Source organism: Kryptolebias marmoratus, linkage group LG10 (genome assembly GCF_001649575.2).
Source record: "Kryptolebias marmoratus isolate JLee-2015 linkage group LG10, ASM164957v2, whole genome shotgun sequence".
In the NCBI taxonomy this organism is placed as follows: Eukaryota; Metazoa; Chordata; class Actinopteri; order Cyprinodontiformes; family Rivulidae; genus Kryptolebias; species Kryptolebias marmoratus.
This window is the reverse complement of record NC_051439.1, coordinates 16,156,596-16,176,905: the sequence shown is the minus strand read 5'-3', so window position 1 is coordinate 16,176,905 and position 20,310 is coordinate 16,156,596. Positions and strand designations below refer to the sequence as shown.

General features: G+C 40.1%; 5 protein-coding genes across 6 annotated transcripts; 3 read left to right on the top strand and 2 right to left on the bottom strand.

Moving 5' to 3' along the window:
• Positions 1 to 655: 655 nt before the first annotated feature.
• Positions 656 to 6,336, top strand: syf2 (SYF2 pre-mRNA-splicing factor). Its single transcript, XM_017410790.3, has 7 exons — positions 656 to 722; positions 1,049 to 1,144; positions 1,349 to 1,474; positions 1,934 to 2,051; positions 3,569 to 3,659; positions 4,219 to 4,317; positions 5,393 to 6,336. The coding sequence occupies exons 1-7, from the start codon at positions 705 to 707 to the stop codon at positions 5,556 to 5,558; spliced, it is 714 nt and encodes a 237-aa protein (XP_017266279.1). The 5' UTR covers positions 656 to 704; the 3' UTR covers positions 5,559 to 6,336.
• A 1,132-nt stretch (positions 6,337 to 7,468) lies between these two features.
• Positions 7,469 to 10,403, bottom strand: rsrp1 (arginine/serine-rich protein 1). 2 transcript variants are annotated; one of them, XM_017419284.3, is made up of 5 exons: positions 10,177 to 10,403; positions 9,230 to 9,866; positions 8,985 to 9,151; positions 7,912 to 7,983; positions 7,469 to 7,826 (listed from the first exon to the last, which is right to left on the bottom strand). In XM_017419284.3, exons 2-5 carry the CDS (start codon positions 9,843 to 9,845, stop codon positions 7,683 to 7,685), a joined length of 999 nt encoding a protein of 332 aa, XP_017274773.1. In that variant the 5' UTR covers positions 9,846 to 9,866; positions 10,177 to 10,403; the 3' UTR covers positions 7,469 to 7,682. The 2 variants fall into 2 exon arrangements, 1 of the variants encoding a protein (XP_017274773.1); XR_003039196.2 differs by having other exon boundaries at positions 7,757 to 7,826; positions 8,083 to 9,151.
• A 1,116-nt stretch (positions 10,404 to 11,519) lies between these two features.
• mgst3b (microsomal glutathione S-transferase 3b) lies at positions 11,520 to 13,347 on the top strand. Its single transcript, XM_017418570.3, has 4 exons — positions 11,520 to 11,775; positions 11,876 to 11,998; positions 12,275 to 12,347; positions 12,773 to 13,347. Exons 1-4 carry the CDS (start codon positions 11,650 to 11,652, stop codon positions 12,871 to 12,873), a joined length of 423 nt encoding a protein of 140 aa, XP_017274059.1. The 5' UTR covers positions 11,520 to 11,649; the 3' UTR covers positions 12,874 to 13,347.
• A 473-nt stretch (positions 13,348 to 13,820) lies between these two features.
• Positions 13,821 to 16,695, top strand: tmem50a (transmembrane protein 50A). The gene is made up of 7 exons (XM_017418558.3): positions 13,821 to 13,952; positions 14,460 to 14,565; positions 14,741 to 14,853; positions 15,302 to 15,369; positions 15,562 to 15,654; positions 15,852 to 15,912; positions 16,012 to 16,695. Exons 2-7 carry the CDS (start codon positions 14,464 to 14,466, stop codon positions 16,055 to 16,057), a joined length of 483 nt encoding a protein of 160 aa, XP_017274047.1. The 5' UTR covers positions 13,821 to 13,952; positions 14,460 to 14,463; the 3' UTR covers positions 16,058 to 16,695.
• Positions 16,114 to 19,364, bottom strand: rhd (Rh blood group, D antigen). The gene is made up of 10 exons (XM_017418546.3): positions 19,153 to 19,364; positions 18,760 to 18,946; positions 18,453 to 18,603; positions 18,223 to 18,370; positions 17,954 to 18,126; positions 17,680 to 17,817; positions 17,468 to 17,595; positions 17,309 to 17,388; positions 17,070 to 17,143; positions 16,114 to 16,894 (listed from the first exon to the last, which is right to left on the bottom strand). The coding sequence occupies exons 1-10, from the start codon at positions 19,295 to 19,297 to the stop codon at positions 16,868 to 16,870; spliced, it is 1,251 nt and encodes a 416-aa protein (XP_017274035.1). The 5' UTR covers positions 19,298 to 19,364; the 3' UTR covers positions 16,114 to 16,867.
• Positions 19,365 to 20,310: the final 946 nt, after the last annotated feature.

The following is a 20,310-nucleotide window of genomic DNA, read 5'->3' as shown; positions in this document are numbered from 1 at the left end:
TTTTTATGTACAGATATGCATCTTTTAATGGTTTAAAATAAAAAAATAAAATAAGAAAAATCTAGTTATTTCTATGCAGTGTCCAGAAAGAGGTGTTGTTCAGCTTGTAGGGCACCACAACTGCTTCCACCCACCTCCATCATAATCATCATATGAAATTACTTTTGTCACAACAAAAAATAGTGGCTGGTAAAATATTTGAGTGGCTGGTAAAAAAAACTGTCCACCAGTCACTATAGCTGGTGGACAAAATTTTTAATTTCCACCCCTGCATTCAACACTCACATATAAATCATTTCAGTATAAAAAATCCTCTAACTCAAAACATATAATTTAGTCTTGTAAAAAAGCCAAGTTTAAAAGACATCTTTGGGCTCTTTATTACTAATGATCTGATGAGAAAAAAACCTTTTCACAAATTCTGTTTATGTTTTTTAATATTTGGATTTAATAATTTATTAATTAAGTTTGTCAAAGACTTTTTTGTTGTTTAAAAAGGACCTTGATGTAGAAAATAACTTGAAATTTAAGGAGAGTTAAATTTCCCCACGATATTAAAATATGACAGTAATGCAGAGCATGATATTGCACACATTGTGTTACCCTGTCTTTAATTTATATATTTTATTTTGTTTACATTGCTTTTTTGTCATTTCCGGTGTGAATGACGTATTTCCTGTTTGTCTTCTCAGGCTAACACAACTATGGCGTCCTGTAGCCAGGTTGGTGTTTTGTATTTTATTTGTTAGAAACAGCATTTTCTTAGAGATAACGACTATTTTTTCATACAGCTCTTTAGAGAAAACATATTTCGGTCTGTCGGAAAAAAATTTATAGTCTCAGATTTTCTGTCGTTGTTATGCTTCCCTGTTGTTATGCTAAGCTAACTGTCGTGAGCTAGTATGCTAACTATCGTTAGCAAATATGCTAACCGTCGTCTGTCGAATGTTTTCGGTTTTCCGGTGTGTAACGGACTACTGTCGCCTATAAACAGCTTAAATGTCGATTGAGTTTTGTCTACAGTGAGATAACCAGATTTCTCTTCCAGGAAACTGCCACAGCTGCCGAAGAACCGACCGAAACCGCAGCTTCCCAGAAGAGAGAAGCCAGACTTCGTAAATTCAGAGAGTTGCATTTTAAACGGGTCAGTTGTTTCAGCTTTAGCGCATATTGTCAAATACATGACAGTGTAGTGCTGTGTAACTATGGCAAGCTTGGGTGCTACGCAGTTACTGGATAGATTTGTTCTGAGTCAAAAATAATGTTTATGTGCACGTTTTGAAATAAATTAGTAGCTCCATTTGACTGCCTTTAAATCCAGATATTATTTGTTTTTATGTCACTGCAGAATGAAGCACGGAAGCTGAACCACCAGGAGGTTGTGGAGGAGGATAAGAGATTGAAGCTTCCTACTAACTGGGAAGCCAAAAAAGCCCGGCTGGAGTGGGAGCTCGCTGAAGATGAGAAGAAAAAGGTATTTTTCTGCTCCCTAATAATAATGATGATAATAATTTCCAACATCCTTCAACCAATATACCCACTGTCCCTCGTCTGCACATGTCCAAACCGTCTCAGTCTGGCCTCTCTAACTTTATCTCCCAACATCTTCAGCACTGCCACTTCCTGTTCTGTCTCCTGTCTAACATAATAGAGTAAAGGAATGAACTCTGGCTACAATACAACTCTGCAACACAGATTTTAGATTGTACGTTTAAACACTTTGTTGTTAGCAGCCTGTAGCAAGCACAGGTTTGACCATAAATATATTTCTTCCTTAATGCCTTGGACACATTCTGAGATGGTAATGCCAGGATTCATTTGGTTTCCGTTGTGCTTTGATACATGGATTGACTGCCCCAGAGTTCAGACCTAAAAGACGAAGCAGGGAGCTGACTGTCAGGCGTTGTGTTCATTAAAATGATTTCTCCTGTAGGAGTGCGCTGCTCGTGGGGAGGACTATAACAGAGTGAAGCTGCTGGAAATCACTGCCGATAAAGCAGAGCGATGGGAAAGGAAGAAAAAAAAGAAGAATCCAGACACAGGATTTGCAGGTTTGTAACTTTACAAAAGATAAAACAACAAGCTATAATGTCTTTAAATACACTTACACAACATGAAAACAGGTATCAGAAGGAGACATTTATGACTTTTTCTCTTTAAGTTAATCTGATTTTTTTTAAGGAATTATTGTCCAGTACAGCAGCTCTCTTCTTGACTCTATCATTATAGCTACTTTCTGCTTTAAAACATGATAAAATAAATGTGTTTAACTGTCTAAAGTTGGCCGTTCTCAAAACACTTGTTAATCTTTCAGCATATCACACATCTTGTCAAAGTTTAGAGTTTTATGAATGAGTTAAAGGAGCAGAATATACTTAACAGGAACTTGTAACTGGCCATGAAATAGTCACATCGTTAAAAAACTTAAGATCTTAGGGTTCATTTACAACCTGACACAACCTTTATAAAAAGCTGTCTATAACCTGTAGGGTTTAAAAACTTGTTTTATAATGTTTTCAGAAAATTACTTACCCTTTGAAGCAAAAGTAAACTTAAGCATTGTTTGTTGTTTGTATTTTTTTATTTTTATTTATCCAATCATTGTCAAGAAAATAAAATATGGCCCCATAAATCAAGCTTGTACGAAGAAGCATGCAGTCACTGAATTTGCTTTAAAAGAGATGCACACACATGTTCCATCCTGCCCAGCGTGCACTCAGAAACCACAAGGATGCCATTTCTTGATTACACAAGTCACCACCCACATATTCAATTTACCAAATTATTTACTGTGTGATTCACTTTAGTTTGAAGTACAGACAGCTGACAGCAGTCTTATTTAGCTTCAGCTGATAAGGATCTAATCTGATTGAACATTTCTCTGGCCCTCAGAGATCTTTAACATCTGACTTTATTACCAAACATTGTTTCACACTCTAAAATAGTTGTCAATTGTATCAGGTAGTAATAATGAAGCAATCTGCAGTTGGATCAGACTGTTTTATTTGGGGTATAGGTAGTTTTCTCACGCCACAACATCTTTGTCTATTCATTTAGAAAACACTGCTCCTGCACTGTCGACTGTTGTGGAAAATGTTGCACTGATTCTGTTCATTTTGTTACCGTTCTCTGGCACCTGATTGAAAAGTTTCCTAATTCCTGTTAACATTAAAACAAGATGGAATTGCTTTAGTTGTACATGGTAGCACAATAAAGAGCAATGCCGGCTGCATGTAGGAACGTGGACGCAAATCATTTAAAGCAGCTTCTAATTTAATCTGCTGAAGGCGGGGGGGTGGAGGGGGAAAGTTTGCTGTGTCTCCTGAATGTGGCTGCCATCTGTTGCATTAAACCTTTTCCCCTGGATGAAAACATTCTGGAAGAAAATGATCAGCAGAGGGGCTTCAAGAGAGGACAGGAGGAGGAGAGGTGCCTCTGTAGGCCTCCTTAACTAGCCGCAGGTTGTGTTGCAGAGCCTCGTGCCTGCTTGTTGTTTGTTCCACTAATTAAATTTCTCTCTTCTTTTTTTTTTTTTACCCCCCTTGTTTAAAAAAAAAAAACTCTACAGGTTATGCAGAAGCCCAGTTCCGACAGTACCAGAGGCTCACCAAGCAAATCAGACCTGACCTGGAAAGCTACGAGAAGAAAAGGGAGGAAAGGTGACCCAAGCCTCTATCCCATTATTTTTTATGTTTTAAATCTTTGCTGCTGAGAAGTAAGGTTCTTTGGTATGTCAAAATGTCTAAATTCTACTTAACGGCTTTAAAGCCGATCCATGAAAATATGACTGATTTAAGACCATAGCTGTGGAATTCCAAATAGAAGAGCAAGATTGTCAACCATTATTTTGATGTTATCAGACCAGAATTCACCTATCACATGTTCAAGAAGCATTTAGCATATGTTCTGTCACGCAGCCCCTAATTTGCCCTGGGGTTTATTTTGATCCAGCTCATCCAGACATTATTTAAAGCCTTTAAAGTGTAAAACGACTGGGCATGCATGCGAAGGTCAGGAAGAATTCGGTGCCTGGGGCGTCATTACCCTTTAAAGGCTGCCACATGCAGAAACGCAAAGGGCGCACTGTCACAATTTGCCCCGAAGCCCCATGATGGCATTCACCATCACAATGATGGAATAGAGAAGTCAGTTCCAGTGTGTCAAAACGCTGATTATCTTTAGTTATGTGTTTCTAATTGTTTTGCTGGCGCTCCACAGCGGTGAGGACTTCTACCCCACGTCAAATAGCCTGATATACGGAACCCATACTCCCACAAAGGAGGGCATTGACCGCATGGTGGAGGATGTTGAGAAACAGTAAGTCACACTCAGAGATGCAGAAAAGATGGTCCTCTTTCTTGACCCCTTGTTAATTTGAGTCTAACTGGGCAGATTTTGATGGCCTTCTTTGGTATTAAAGCTGCGTTTCACTCTGTCTGCTGGGATGTTAGACAAAAGGCATACAGTGAAACGCTGTAAAATAGTTTTCAGTCTAATTTCATCTGTTAACAAAAGAGACTGCGGTATTCAGTAGTGTTTAACCTCAATCAGCTTAGTTGATGAGTTTTAGCGATCCAAACAGTCCTCCTTTTTCACATTTCTTTTTGAATGACAGAGCTTTTGCAACACTGGCACACCACAAACACAGTGTGGAGATACACTCAGTGTCAGCCATGTAAGCCTGTCGAATTTGAGAAAAATCAAATCCAGGGTATATGTTTTGATGCATGGAGGCAGATGATTCTAAAAAGGCATGGGGTAAGGCTTCAGCTGCAACCAACACTGGTCCTCGTCAGGCCATATTTGCTGTATATCCACAGGAGTCAAGGAAAGTGACATATGATTACCAGAAATGGGTTTTAAATGGAGTGGGTTAGATGGTTCTGTAAATCTAAATGTATTTTGATTTATAAAGCAATTTGTAACCTGTATTCAGATCTGTGGACTTCTTTATCCGCGTTTATATAAAGCTACAAGCAAAGGACTTCAGCGCTGCCTTTATTGTGCCTCAGATCCTAAAGTTTTGTCTTTGATGCGTTGATCTTTTTTAGCTTTTGATCACCGTTCTTTCCCTAAGCTGTTCTGTGTTTGGGACAGTCTCGGGCCCGTGTAGGAGATGCAACTGCAGAACATTAGACAAGGATTTAGTTGCCAGAGTGTGACGCACACTAATCCTTTGAAGACAGACTAAATCAAGAGTAGGAGCTCACAAATTGACAGTATGTATATGTGTGTTAGGTTTTCCATTGCCACTCTCCTTTGCCAAATTTAAACACATGCCCTCAAATTATTGCCTGCAGCCAATTATTGTTATTGGATATGCCACGAACGGTGGCCACGCGGGTTCTCACAAAACCCTCCTTTTGAGTCGCCTTTCTTTACGATCTTTTAGGATCGACAAGCGTGCCAAGTACAGCCGGCGCAGGGCCTACAACGACGACGCGGACATCGACTACATCAACGAGAGGAACGCCAAGTTCAACAAGAAGGCTGAGCGTTTCTACGGCAAATACACGGCAGAGATCAAACAGAACTTGGAGAGAGGAACGGCCGTTTAGCGCGCCGAGAGATTCGCTGCTTTGTGAATCCACTTTTTTTGTCTTGTTGCATATGGAGTTACATGTATTTACAAGCCAACATAGTGTGCTTTGTAAGAAAGTTTTTATGCTGTCATTATTTAGAGCCTACAAATATCTCGAGGGCACGTCACATTTGGAGTTCTTTTGTACGGTATAATTATTCTAACATTTATTTTTAAGTAAACCACTTCTAATTATCTGCTTATCTTGCTTAATTCTTGGTTTTTCTGAGGGTTTACGGTGTGTGGTCTCATGATGGAGACACTTTAAGCCTGAGAAGAAACCACCGACAAACCTCTGGGCACTTTGACTGTCAGCCAGTTATTGTTTTGTTTTGTTTTTTTCTTAGTGGAGGTGCAGAAAGAGATAAGACCCATCATCGGAGTAATCCCATTTATCATCTTCATCTCAGTGCTAACTTGCCTAAAGGTGGTGACATGACCAGGAGAACCTTGTGACTGAAACTGAGAACAAACAGGTTCCCATGCAGTCTGCACTCTGTGATCTCTGAATGCGGGGGCAGTGCACCCTCTGCAGGAAGGCTGAATAAAACATTTCTTATCTGCAAGATTTGATCTCAATAAATAGATGAGACACTGTTCAGAGATGTATATTTACAGCTTTTAAAAATATTTGATATCTTACTCTGCTCTGAAGCTGTTTCAGTGATTAGGTACTCATACTTTTGAAGTTTTATCTGATTCACCTGAGGATTTAACAATCATCCATAAATCTACTGTGGCGTATCTCAGTCTGACACGTCTGACTCTTTTAAAGCCAAGCTGCCGAAATGAGTTTCTATGTTCGGCTGAGTTAATTTGATATAAAGCTTGTAAACATGCTAAAGTGTCAATAGCTGCCGGGAAGCGATTAAAGCCCTCGTCCTCATTAAGAATGAGCATTCTCAGGAAATAAATGTGAGCTAGAAAACATTAGTAAAGCTACGTTCTCTGTGAAACTTTCGCATCAATTAGAACATAAATCTGCTGCGTCACTCCCGCTCTGGTTCCATCCAGACCTGTTGAGATAAGCCTTTTGAATCAGATATCGCCAATCTGAGTAATTAATCAGTCTGGGATCGGGTTACAGCAGGAGACAGTCTGGAAGCAAGACATTCCAAGTGCAATTTTGCCTTATTAAAACAACAGATTGTGACATTCATCTGAATATTGGCTTGATTTATTGCAGCTCGGTGGTTACCCTTCAGCAGTAATTCATTTAGGTTTGACAACAGGTGCCAAGATGCTGTCAGTGTCGTCACAAACCAGCTCCAGGGGTAGTCGCAGAGCAGCCACAACAGCGAGAAGAGGTGCTGCGCAATTAACACGACAACATTTGTTTTTTGGAGCCTGGTTACATTAGACATGTTGGTTGTCCAACCTGCCAACCTGTTAGTGAAGCACTAGATTAGTGTTTAATAATCTGGGGCTTTACAAGAGTTTTGAATGACTGAAAGATGGGGAAACAAAGTAACCATCACAGCTCAACAGAATAAAGCTGTCACAGAAGGGAAGTCACAAGCACTTATTTAATAGTAAAGTCTAATGCTGCCATCATGTGGGCGGTTTAGGTACTGCAACTTCACTATTCCTCCTGCAGTATCCATGAATGTGTCCTTCAATATTTTAGGTTTCAGTGTTATGTCTGTGTGCACATTACAGAGCTGAATTTAATTCAGGGCTACACAATGACACTTCTAAATAAGGTTTCATTTCTACTGAATTCTGGATTTGAATCTGGACTCTACTTCCCTGTCCTGAGATCTTGTTCTGAACTGCTGCTGTACACAAACTGAACATAAACATTCACTTACTCCTCCTCTAAGAAACTAATGCCCTCAGAAACTTTGCACCAACTTTTGAACAAGTTCAAAAATAAGAAGACGGGCATCTGTTTACTTGAACAAATCTTTATTGAATCTATAAACCAACAATACACAGAGGAATAGAAATAATCCCACCTGAATGAATTCTTCACTTCTTCCAACTTAAATCTTAACATCTGGAAAAAAAAAAAAAACGACCACAAAATGATCACAATATGTACAAGTTATTGACAGTATTTACAGCGTCCATGTGCCCTGCCACGGTGAAGTAGCATGGTTTAAGTGTGTCTGCGCAGACTGGAGTTTTGGCCTGAACCGATTGGGACCCAGTGACCGTAGGGCTTCCTGCTTTCAACGCTGTCCACTCTGGGGGTTACCTTAGCAGAAGATGGAGGAACAACTGTTGGTTTGGCCACAGAATTCTATTAAAAAAAAAAAAGTCATCATTATTAGTTGCATTTAAAATATATAACTGGCTTTTAACATACTTGTGGTTGGACCACTTACATTCACACTGAAAGCGATTTTCCCTCTCGGAGACAACCTCGGGCTGGACCCATCAGGCTGTGGCTCAGTGTCCTGTTCCAAAAGAGAAACAAATCTGAAGTTAGTCATGAGTGACAAACAGATCACCGAGCTGCAGTCTGAGTCAGGTAGATTTTTTTTTATGTACATTACCGATACTGGGCTTTACTACAGCATAAATGGTAGTCAAAGTGCTGCTTTCATGCAGGCTTTCCTACGATACATTCGAAGAACAGACCTCAAAGCTGGATAAACACAAATATAAATAAAAAAAGGCATCTTTGTCTAAAGTGGTAGAATGATGGCAACGCAGGTTACCCAGCCCCTCAGCACACATCGTGTACCAACTTATCTTTGGCATATGAAGAGGAGTTCTTCATCTGTTTATTGTTCTTGACAGGAATAGTCACTATAATGCAGTCCACACGCTCGTGCTCCATCAGCGAGTGGCAGACTCTGCTAAATAATAATAACCCATTTCATCTGCAAGCATAAATACATTTGAATAGCAAAATCTAAAATGCTTCTGCATTCATAATCCTAGATGTGTAATAAACATCTGTATGGAATGTGTACATGAAGGCTAAGTTAGAGACAGTCTGCATCAGACAACCTTTAAAACACGCAAACAAATATTGTTGTCACCCAAGTCAGCCCTTTAATCCCAGGTGCCGATGAGTGAAGGAGACCACTGTCATGTTATCTATGAAGACAGGAACAAATAGAAAGCATCTTTGTCCCTCATGGGTCCAAACGTAAACACAAGACAGGAAATTCAACACAGCATAGACCTTGAGCTAATCACTAGTGTTTGTTGCAACTTAAAAAAATAAATAAAATTGACTAATCAGCTAGGAGTAAAATGTTTAAATTAAGAACTATGCATATCTGGGGAAAAAAAAAGTGTTTACTTCTTTCACTTTGGAAAGCAATTTACCATTTATAAGTGCCTAAAATACACATGTAGAGTTAAAACACGTAACTGCTATTCGAGTTTTAAAGTTATCTCTGTGTGCCATTTGTTTCACGACAACAACAACACTGAAGACACCCACTTCCATCCTGGGAGAGTCGTGTCTCCACCTCGTCAGTGGCTCTGGTGAGGATCTCCGCTCTGGCTGCTCTGAAAGGATCGGTTTCACACTTTCGGGAAGTTCCAGTCTCGCCACTCCAAGTATCCGCATAGCGTTGGCCTTCGCAACTTCGAGGAGTACCTTTTTGTCTAATCAACAAAAACATACAATCAGTCAGCTGATTATGCTATAAAATGAGTAAAAACACAAGTCACCGATTAACTTACCATGCAAGCTTAGACGAACAGATCTTCCAGGCGATCTGGATCGTGATCGCCCCCTATAGGTTCTGGACGGGGATGGGGAGAATTTGCATCTCAACTGGCTCACGGGTCTCCTGTACCTGCTCCAGCGTGCGGGAGACCGGGACCGGGACCTGGACCTGGAGCGCGACCTGTAGTACCTGCGATGGCGGGAGTATCTGTCCGGGGAGGGAGAGCGGCTGTAGGAGCGAGACCGAGCCCTGTAGCGTCGAGGCGGGGAGCGGCGCAGCCTGTCACGGCTGTACCTGCGATGGTCGCCGCAGCGGCAGCGGGAGGACGGCCGGTGGCAGCGGGGGTACGAGCGGGACCTGGAGCGAGAGGAGGACGCGCTCCTGGAGGACGCGGATGAAGACGAGGACGAGGACGAGGAGGAGGACGAGGACCTGTAACGCCCCCTGCTGCTCCTACGTCCCCTGTAATCGGAGCTGGCGGAGCGGTCGCTGCTGGCGCTGCTGCTCACCGACCGAGAGCGGGAACGGGAGTGAGACGAGCCGGGGCTCTTCTGGTCAAAGATCACACTGAGCCCGTCGGTGTGACGAGCCTGAGCCATGTCAGAGTGGGAGTCCACCTGCGCAGCCATTGCTTAATTCTCTGCCGATGGCTGTGGGGAAAGAACGGAATATTAGAAGTCTATTCGCAGTAGTTCTAACCCATTGTTATGTAATTACGCTTCACAATGCTGCCCCCTAGCGGGCGGACCAGCGTTGCGTAACTCTACTGGTTATCTCTGGAAATATCCAGAAAGACGCAGGCTAGTAATGTGTTGGCTAGTTTTGATCCATTTTCTCTAAATAGTTTCCACGTTCTTAAACTAAAACAACAAGACTACACATTAAGGGTATAAAAATCTAAAGACAGCAGTTAAAGAAAGTAACAAAAGAATAACGGTAGGCTAGTTTCTGTTAGCTTACCAGTTTATCTGTTAGCTTGAAACTCTTCCGAAACGTCGACAAAAAGAACAGCTGTCCGGGAAAGATGTCACCTTGAAACGCGTATTGTAAGGTAACAGTTGGTATATGAAGCTCAGCTGTGATAAAATATGTTGATTGCTAAATAAATCGTGTAATAACGAGAGCGTAACTCTTCCACGGTGTGTAACCTGAAGCCGTAGTCGCACAAAATGACTGCCGGATGAGGCAGCAACGGTTTTTAAAGGAAGGAGACTCTGGAATTTTCCACTCGTGTGCGGTCCTGGTCGATTTGGTTCTTTTGAACGCATCAAACCAAAGACTTTGTTCGCTTGAACCGAATCGTTTTGTTTCACTTCAAATGTGTTTTCTCATAACTAAATATCATTCCAGGGCGATCAGATCGGGTGAAATTAGCAAACATTTTTATTGTTATCAAACTGATCAAACTGATTTGAAGCAGAGAGGGATTTAGGAAAGCCTTGTTTGTGTTCAAAAGAATCGGATTATTTAGAACCACCCTCTGAGCGTTTCAGAAATGCACAAGGACTTCTTATTTGATTAATTTATTGTTATATTGTCTTTAAAAAATGAGATTAATGGATGTTTCACAACGATGCATTGCATGCTTAAGACAAGAATAGAACAGAGTAGAATAAAATACATTTATTGACTTCTAAAATAGAGTGATAAAATCATTAAAAACAAGACAAGAATCACAGATCATCAGTAAAATACAAAAAATCAATAGGCCCATAAAAGTATATTTAAAAGAAATCGATTTGTGTCACAGTAATTTTCCAAAAATTGTATGATTAAATCCACAACAACACCATAGCATCTGCTATTCTGCTGTTTCCTATAGAAACTACTGACTCAATGTTATTCATGTGCACAGCATCCATGAACAGTCTTGTGACAATGTCTGTGAAAGCCCAGAATTAAGATGAAAAAACGGCATTAATCTCAATTACAACCCTAAATATTATTATGCCATAGACTTTAAACGAATTTATATATATATATATATATATATATATATATATATAGGTCACTGTCCAAATTGACACTGCACGCATGACATCCATTGCAACTTAACATAATAAAGAATCCTCTCCAAATTCAGAAAATAATGTCGATGATAACAAATAGATACGTGATATCGAAGCTCTTACGAAACTCCCCTTATTCTTTAAGAACCGAGTTCTGAGCATTAATGTTACTTTTTGTGAATTAAAATAAATAAAACTGATGTTCTGATTTGTATATTTTGCCCATATGTAATTCAAAATGTCTGCGCATGCGCCTTGGTAACGTGAGTAGCAGTTTTTGGGAGATCTCGCGATATTTTACGTAACCTCCTGTTTACTTTATCGCTTCATGTCTTCCGCTGCGATATAAACCCCCACTTTTTTACATACCACCTCATTGTTCTGCAAACTTTGAACTTGTAGGCAGGTCACAGGCTGCTCAGAGATGGATATCCTCACCGTGCTGCCGTCCAGCTTCGGATATGTCATATTTACCTACCTCTACAGCTGGGTTATGCTGGGTTATTTAGCCGTTAAGGTCGGAGGCGCGAGGAAAAAGTACGACGTTAAGGTAGTTCATGTGCACTTCTGCGAGTAAACCGTAACATATGTGTTAATAAGTTATTAGAAAGCATCTTATGTCATTTTTGTGTGTGTGCTTTACTTTGCAGTACCCCACCATGTACAGTGACAAGGAGCAAGTTTTCAACTGTATCCAGAGAGCCCATCAGAATACCCTGGAGGTGTACCCGCAGTGGCTCGTTTTCCAAACTATTGCAGCCCTCGTTTATCCGGTATTTATCATTATAAAACATATCCAATCACTCACACCTATTTACCTTTTGTGCAACAATGTCCAATGTAGTCTTGGAGCCACTGAATTGACCCCTACTCACAGTTAGAGGTGGAGAAACCACTCCTCGTGAGCTTTGACTTAAATTTTACTGATAGCAGAGATGCGTCTGTCTAAAGCGGTCGCTGTGTAACAATGAATAAGCACATTTTTCAGCAAGCAATGTGAGTCCATGCTTTCCCAAAGGGTTCTAATGCACATTTTGTTCTTTTTGCAGTTATCTGCATCTGTGTTGGGTGCCATTTGGGTGACCAGTAGGTTTTCCTACGCCTGGGGCTACTACACTGGAGGTGAGATTCATTTGACGCGTGAGGGCCATGCTTCATTTTCTGCTATCCTGAAATCCTTATAGAAGTAAAACTGCAACACTACTCTCCTCTGTTCAGTCATGTCCTTTTTAAAGTGGCGTCACACACAATAGTTTGCAAAAGAAAATATTACTATAATTGTAGCATCTGAAGTGCAAAGGTTCAAGCCTAGACTTCGGAGGTCACAGTTCAGGGATTGCTTGACCATGATTGTTGCTCCACACCTACCTCTGTTTAATTATTTACACAAGATGGCAAATAAGTGAAAGGTTACAAAAGAAAGCCAGGCATTAGTGAGATTTTAATGATGACATTTTCCAGCATAATGTCTACAAGAGTTCATTTTATGTATTTGTTTTATTTTTTAGTGCGTTGTTTTTTTAATAGCCTTTTTTTTTTTTTCCCAGATCCAGCCAAGAGGATGAATGGGGCCTATGGCTACATTGGATATTTTGGCGTTATCCTCCTGTCCATTTCTGTAGCCTTGCAGCTGCTTGGAGTCTTTTAAGATGACTGTCAGCTTGCGTTCGCCCACCTGCCTGATGAGTTTAATGGCTCAATAATGAAAAGCATGGCAGTGACAAAGTCTCTCTTTAAAAATACCTGTGGTTCTATGAACCACTAAATTGAAATGATAGCTTTTGTATATTTTTTGTGATTGTCAAGTTTTTAATATGCAAGTGATTACCAGTATAGCAGACAATAACTGCTCTTATAGCCTCAAATCTGTTTTCTATGTAGCCTGTCCAAAGTATTTGCATTCCTGTTTATTATTTTAAAAAAGCCATCAATAGATGAGTTCTTCAAATCTTTAAGACAATGCGCTTTTGACTGTATGGTATATTGTTTTGATTGACATAAGATTGTTGAGTTTCCAATGAAACGTGTAGATTTAACTTTTTTATTTAGCTGGAATCTTAATTCTACATTATAAGCAATAAATCTATATAAAGAAGCATGAAAATAAACATTCTTCACCACGTCTTGTGTAAATTTATTTTGATTGTTCCACAAGCATCACGTTGTCCAGTGAATATACATCTAAAACCTTGTTTTGTGTATAAATCAGTGACGCTTTTATTTTGCTCACTCAAGTAATGAACAAAATAATGATAAATGTTATATAAACTGTGGTAATTTATGATGGATTTTCTTAGGAAAGAATTAGACATTGATTTTATCATGTTTGACAGTTTTGTGAAAGTAGCAGATACATGAAGCACTTTGAACAGCAGATTTGTGTTGTAAATAAATATTCAGTTCAGGCAGAAAATAGCTTAAAATTAAAATATGCAGAGTAGAAGTGCATTAGAGTTGTATTTATTTCCTTTGTAAGCCGCTCTTTCCTTGTGTAAACGCGACATATTAACCTATTTCTACATAAAATTGGTGCTTTTCATGAGCTTTTGTTCAGATAAATGTCTAATTTTGTGCTCAGCACGTGAAGGCAACATCAACAAAGGGTTTTTTCATCGAATGGGTGTGGGTGAACTGCGCATGTGCAGAAGTGAGTCCTTTTTTTGTGTGTGTCGGAAGCCAAGTCTCGTTTAACCAAAAGGGTTCACGTCATAAACCGAACATTAAAAGGTAAAATACGCATTGAAAGTTACCGTAGGCACAAATGTAAAGTTTCTGGTGCTCTTTTTATCGGTTTGTACTGCTGTCAGTGTCGAGTTATGATAATGTTTTTCAGGACTTTGTAACAAGGAACCTTCAAGGAAATGTTTGCTAGCGTCAAAGCCGATGAACAAAAGAGTCCGACGACGCGGACGTTTTATGTTTTGAAAGTGTTACCAGTTTCTACAACATGTACCCGCACACGTCCCCCTGATTGTCATTAAATTATTGTTACGGATCTACTGATTTAAGGACGTAAGGGTTGAGTTTCGGTTGTGCTTTTCGGTGCTCGCAAGCGAAAGGATTTAGCATTATCCGAACAGCGACTGCGCAGTTTTTCAGACTCCGTATCACCTTCGGGGCGATTTTACCCCACCTGTTTTTCGTTAACACGTCCTGTCGAAGTGACTGGGTGTTTCCGTGATGTGTCTGGTTTGTTGATTTGTGTTGTTTTTGTTGTGTGTGGACCTTTTCCAGAGTCATGTCAGGATTTCTGGACGGAATCCGCTGTGGAGACTGCGAGTGCAATGTTGACTGGGGCGAAAGGAGAAACACCATCGCATCTGTAGCTGCTGGAGTTCTGGTATTTACACTGATTTCCTGAGCTCAGTCATACATAACAACAGAAGGGGATTGTGCACTGCTGTGTCTATGTTTAGGATCAGTATTCCCTTCTAATTGTTGCTAATGAATATACACAGCAGAGCTTCACATGTCAGCGAGCTATTTGGGTTAACTTTTGAATCTTGTTGTTCCAGTTCTTCACAGGTTGGTGGATTATCATTGACGCAGCTGTGAAATATCCCGATCAGCCAGACTTCAATCATGCCTTTCACACATGTGGAGTTATAGCTACAGTGGCCTTTCTCATGTAAGGGCAGCTTTTTCGCATTTGCTGTGGAAAATGATTGAGTATAATGCACCTCAGAGTACAAATAAGGGGAGTTTCTGAAGCTTAGAGCCCTATTAATAATGTGCAGTGGTAATCATGTGACTTCATTATGTAGTTTCAGTCATGTGATGGCATGACTGTCAAGTGTTTCCCCAGTCTCTGTTTAATTAGGATCTCTGGTGTTAGATGCAAATGACTGCAGCCATCATTGTTAGTAACATCAGCTTCTGTTTGCATGGTTGCTATGTGTTTTTTGATGTGATAACAGCTAATCAATCTGCATATCAACTGAGCAGGGCTTTGTCTTGTTTCTGCAGCAACTAAATAAATGCTTTCAGTCACATTAGACCTTTCAGTTCAGGGTGTGAAACCTTTGTTTGAGGAAAAACATTTTGTGTATTGTAATTTCTATATTTGGCTCGTGTAGGATAAATGCTGTTTCGAACGGCCAGGTGAGAGGAGACAGCTATAGCGAAGGCTGCTTGGGACAGACAGGTGTGTATGGTGTTGGGTGTATTGTTTTGTTCTGGGGAAATGTTTTACTGTCTCACTTCTCTTCTTATAATCCAAGTCGTATCTGTTTTTTATATTCTCATACCTCATTTTGGACTAATATTTACAACTTAAGCAGTAAATTTACTAAGTCTCATCACCAAATATCCCGCCCTCCCTTATCTTGTCTTGCAGGCGCTCGAGTGTGGCTCTTCATTGGCTTCATGCTGGCGTTTGGCTCCCTCATTGCCTCCATGTGGATTCTTTTTGCAGGATTCGTAGTGCCTCGTAAGTTCTGTCTGTTTGTTTAGCACTGTAGTTTTCCCCTCAGTGCTTGGCTGACAGTTTAGGGGTGTGACACGGAGCATTTTTTAGTGCTGAGCAATGCAGAAGCACCTTGAAACCTTTGCATTATGTTCGAGTATGATACAGTAAGGAAATAAAACTTGAAGGTTTGTAATATTGCTGCAACTGTTCTCTTGCAGAGAAGCCAAGTGTCTACCCGGGAATTGCCATTTTCTTTCAGAATGCCTTCATTTTCTTTGGGTAAGTTGATAGTCCTAAATAGCATCTTCACTTTATTTCATACAAATCATTCTGCAAACAGAAACATGTGGATCTTAACCTTACTTTTTCTTAATTTAGGGGTCTGGTCTTCAAGTTTGGGCGCACAGAGGACCTCTGGCAGTAATGGACTGTATGTGACTTTATGTCCAAAGTAAAACACTCTGCTTTCTATACTGTATGAGAGTTCAGCAGTTATTCACTTTATATATAAACACTTTTTTTTTTTGCTTTCACATAAAAATGTTTTATTTATGTGCTTTGCTGTATATTAGCTAAATCATACCTAAGCACAAATCTTCATAGAGTTCTTGGAAATTCAAACCTTTTCAATGATGGCACATCTTTAAATGTGTCTGTTTGCACTCAGACTGTGTAGCCATGTTGTTTAAAATGGTTTACAACTTGTGTATAACAGAATGTATATATTGGAGCTTTCCTGTGGGGTAGACTTTCTTCTATACTATAGCATTCTTTAATTTAAACAATGACTGAGTGGGAATTTAAAAAGATGTGGTACAAAATATCATTGTGAGCAAGGTTTCATAACTGCGTGCATTTTTATTAAACTTAGCCTGAAATTATTCAGATTTTATTAAATTTTATAAGTCCACACTGCAGATTTTGAAGTCATCGGGAGATTTCACAACAATAGGGTGTTGTTGCTTTAAAAAGATTTGCATTTTGGTGCAACACCTTTCCATTCTTCTTGTAACATTTTTCAGTTTCTTACATTTGAAGCATTAAACATACCGAGCAGTAAAACAGTCTGGCATTCCTCTTTTCACAATCCAGTCCCTTGTCACAAATATATCTAACAACTACATTTCCGAAAGGTAAGAAAATTTATAAAAAATTATATACAGCGGTTAGGATTAACACCAAAATTTGATGAACTTTCAGAGATCAGAACTTCTTCTCTTCTTTCTTGCTCTTCCTACTTGCGCTCTGCAAGGTTGGGAAACTGGGAAAAAAAACACGTGTTCACAACAGCTTCATAAATTCAAAGTACTGTAAAGAAAAATAGACACCAATAATTGTAATCTAGTATATGTCTTCAATTTTAAAATAAATTAAAAATATGTATATCTTCAAAATTTATATTTAGCTTGACAAAAAGACTAGCTTTGAGTGCTTACCTCCCAAAAAGCTTGATCGTCAAAGCATTTCTTGTTTTGGGGTGGTCTCCAGAAGTCCCATTTGAGTAGAAGCCCTTTAAACAATATTTATTAAGAATTATGCTGTGTGCAAATGGCAAAACTATAGTCGTTATCCTGTAAATTATTCCTTACATTAAGTAGTTTTATTATGATAGTCTGTAATAGGATAATGCAGTAGTAGCTTCTAATAACAAAAGGCTCATTAAGAGGAGACATACCTGTTAGGATTCCCATTATCAGACTTATTATGATGGTGATAAAGAGAGTACAAATGTGAAACACGGCAAATCGGATCGCCCTGAAATTGAAGTAGAAGAATTACATGGGGCTGTCACAGTTCCTGCTTGTTAACAGTAACTTGCTCGCTGCGTTCTTACACGTTGTGATCATCGCAGTCCTTAATGTGCAGGGCAAGTTTGGCAAGCCACCCCAGTAGACCTGGGAGTCCGTGCGTGCTCAGGATGGCACAGGTGTCGTGGCACTCAAACACAAGTAGCATGTGCTTCTGGAAAATAAACTGGAGTTGTGATGTCAAGATTTTTTTTTTTTTCATTTAAGAAAGTGTTAATGTTTATTTGATGAAGAAAACCTTAAGATAATTGAATCCAGTGGTTGAGATTATAGCTGCGGTGAAGCCAATCGTCATGGCTTCCCAAGGCTGATGTATCGCTGAAATAGAAACCCCAACAGCAACGCCACCTGCCAGGATGCACGACTGCAACTGGATCTGATTGAGAAGTGAAAACAAAAGCCTGGCTGAATATCTGGGTGCTTTTACATATACCGAAACTATAAAAGTTTACAGTGATTCTGTATATGAAGCTGCACAGTAGTGAGGTACGGTTTAAAGTGTCAGATCATACCAGGTTGAGTTTACCCTTTGGGTTGCAGAGCACAGACACACCAGCTGCTGTTACAGCACTAACAGCCAGGGCCAGGTAGGTGCTGCCCACGGCCTGAAGCTTCTTCCAAGGAGTCCAATCGTCCACAAGTACCGAGTTAAAACTGGGCCAAAACATCCAGAGAAACAAAGTGCCTGGAGAACAAAGACAACACCCAACAAAATGTTGATTTTAGAGGTGGAGACGAGGTCATTTGAAATAAACGTTCAGGAGAAATGCCTGCTAATCACCCAACATGGAGAATAATCCCGATTTTCTGTCAAACTTCTCCTTTTCAAACCCCTGCTCTGAGCCTTTACGGTTCAAGATCCACGTCAGCATGACTCCAAAGAGGGCCCCAAAGACGTGAAGCAGCATGATGCTGTTCAGAGGTCTGACCTGAAGGCACAAAAAGCAGAAGAACTCACAGCATTCACTGAAAATACGACATATGGTTGAAATTTTGGGGACGGATGCTCACTTTCAGGAGGGTCTGGAGGAGCCATTCGTTTAGGACAAATCCCGACACCTCCAGCAGGGCAATAAACGTGAGCTGGACTGGGTTGGTCTTTCCCAGCACAGCTCCAATTGAAATGAGTGCAGAAGCTGTGTACATCTCAGCAACAACAAGGCTGTATAGGAAACATTACTTAGAAGTCAGCATGGTGCATGCCTGAACATTTCTTTGATAAAAATGTGATGGTTATGAAAACATTTCTTTCTCTTGAAATGTTTTCAAAATGGTCTGTGTAAAAGATTGTGTCTGACGTTAAAACAGGACATCCTACCTTTTCAAGTCAACCCTTATCTTTCCTGTGTAATACCAGAACTTAATGCCATTCAGTATAATTCCCCATTGTGTGGCAACGACAGCAACGAGGAGGTTGAACCCAGAGCCACTGAAACCATACCGCACGAGAAAGGTGCACAGGAAGCCAAAACCCAGAATGACCATCGCGTTCACATCCTGGAACTCTGCAAGAGAGGGGAAGCTCAAAAACTGGGTGCACTCCAACAAACTTAACTGCCAAAACGACTGTAATTTGGCTTGACTTTGGTTGATTTTGTTTTTTTGACACATGGAGGTTACTTGAAACACAATTAGGTAGCTCATATTAAAGATAAAATGTCTTATTCTGACTTCAAACTGTTTTTTCACAAACAAACTAATAAAAACTCACCTGGGTAAAAGTTGATGGAGGCCTTCCTGTCGTCTGTTTCTTTAATTTCAAAGTAAAAGGCAGATAAGAGGATTAATCCTGTCTGAAGACAAAGCAACAAAGGTGCCAAACGGGAGCGCAAACTTGGAGCATATTTAGGAGCCATTGGAGATGTTTTCTGAGCACTTCCACCTCATCTGACGCATAATCAGTCACAACAGCGACGGTTGGAAAGTGGGTGCAGCCAGCACGGCTGTTTATCAGCTGCTGGACACGAGGGCACGTCTGTCTAAAATAAATAGTTCATGAAAGAAGGCTGATCTAATGAATGCAAATGGAATTAATGCACAAATATATATATATATTTTTTTAAATCAAGGATTTCTTTGATCCTAACTTTTCCTCTTTCTAAAAGTAATTCTTTTGAAGACAATGCACTGAATAATTACTAAACCCAAGGATTTAAATATCACTTTGTATCACAAGCAACATAAATTCTACCTTTTTAGTCAAACCTGCATATGTTTGCTTTCCCAGTGCACCATGAACTGCATTTAGCGCCTTGGGCCAAGCATATCAGTGAACTACTCACAAAAGCCCTGATATAAATAGCCTTGCATATTGGAGTGGGTGTTTTTGTAAGTGACACAAAGAGAATGTTTTACGGAAAACTGCACATTTTCTCCTCATAATAAACCCCTTTGTGAAAGCCCACCTCTGCGCTCCTTTCATTGGTTAATAAGCAAATCCCGATTTGTACACAAAGATCTGATTGGTTGATTGACCAGCCGTTCCTCACGCAGCCTTCACGCTCTTCCTCTGTTGTCTTAGACAGGGAAGAGCCGAACGGGCTCCTTTGCTGAAAGCTGATTGGCTCACGTCTGCGTCAGTCAAACGAAGACGCATCTATGGACAATTTGATTGGTCATCCCAGCCGTCTGCCAACCAGACGTATGTAAAACACAACGCGGTTTGCACGTATTGAGCCTGCGCTAACAGAAAAAGAGGAGGTTCCCGAACAGAGTCCTTTATTTATTTCTTTGTGTTCAGCGGTGGGGAGGGGGGGGGGGTAAGAAAATAATAATAACAGCGACATATACAGCAAGCATTTTATTTATTATTTTTGTCAGTATACACAAGAAAACTGGATAAGGTTATAGCTGTTGCTCGAAGGCCGAA

Coding starts and splice junctions, on each gene's coding strand:
- syf2 (XM_017410790.3), top strand. Junction 1,145..1,348: donor GAGAGTTGCATTTTAAACGG/GTCAGTTGTTTC, acceptor ATGTCACTGCAG/AATGAAGCACGGAAGCTGAA. Junction 3,660..4,218: donor GAGAAGAAAAGGGAGGAAAG/GTGACCCAAGCC, acceptor GGCGCTCCACAG/CGGTGAGGACTTCTACCCCA.
- rsrp1 (XM_017419284.3), bottom strand. CDS start 9,845: ATGGCTGCGCAGGTGGACTCCCACTCTGACATGGCTCAGGCTCGTCAC. Junction 7,984..8,984: donor ACGACTCTCCCAGGATGGAA/GTGGGTGTCTTC, acceptor CTTTTGGAACAG/GACACTGAGCCACAGCCTGA. Junction 7,827..7,911: donor AAATCGCTTTCAGTGTGAAT/GTAAGTGGTCCA, acceptor TTTTTTTAATAG/AATTCTGTGGCCAAACCAAC.
- mgst3b (XM_017418570.3), top strand. CDS start 11,650: ATGGATATCCTCACCGTGCTGCCGTCCAGCTTCGGATATGTCATATTT. Junction 11,776..11,875: donor GGAAAAAGTACGACGTTAAG/GTAGTTCATGTG, acceptor TTTACTTTGCAG/TACCCCACCATGTACAGTGA. Junction 11,999..12,274: donor TTGCAGCCCTCGTTTATCCG/GTATTTATCATT, acceptor TTCTTTTTGCAG/TTATCTGCATCTGTGTTGGG.
- tmem50a (XM_017418558.3), top strand. CDS start 14,464: ATGTCAGGATTTCTGGACGGAATCCGCTGTGGAGACTGCGAGTGCAAT. Junction 15,655..15,851: donor TGCAGGATTCGTAGTGCCTC/GTAAGTTCTGTC, acceptor GTTCTCTTGCAG/AGAAGCCAAGTGTCTACCCG. Junction 15,913..16,011: donor AATGCCTTCATTTTCTTTGG/GTAAGTTGATAG, acceptor TTCTTAATTTAG/GGGTCTGGTCTTCAAGTTTG.
- rhd (XM_017418546.3), bottom strand. CDS start 19,297: ATGGCTCCTAAATATGCTCCAAGTTTGCGCTCCCGTTTGGCACCTTTG. Junction 18,604..18,759: donor ATAAGGGTTGACTTGAAAAG/GTAGGATGTCCT, acceptor TTTCCTATACAG/CCTTGTTGTTGCTGAGATGT. Junction 18,371..18,452: donor TCCTCCAGACCCTCCTGAAA/GTGAGCATCCGT, acceptor TTGTGCCTTCAG/GTCAGACCTCTGAACAGCAT.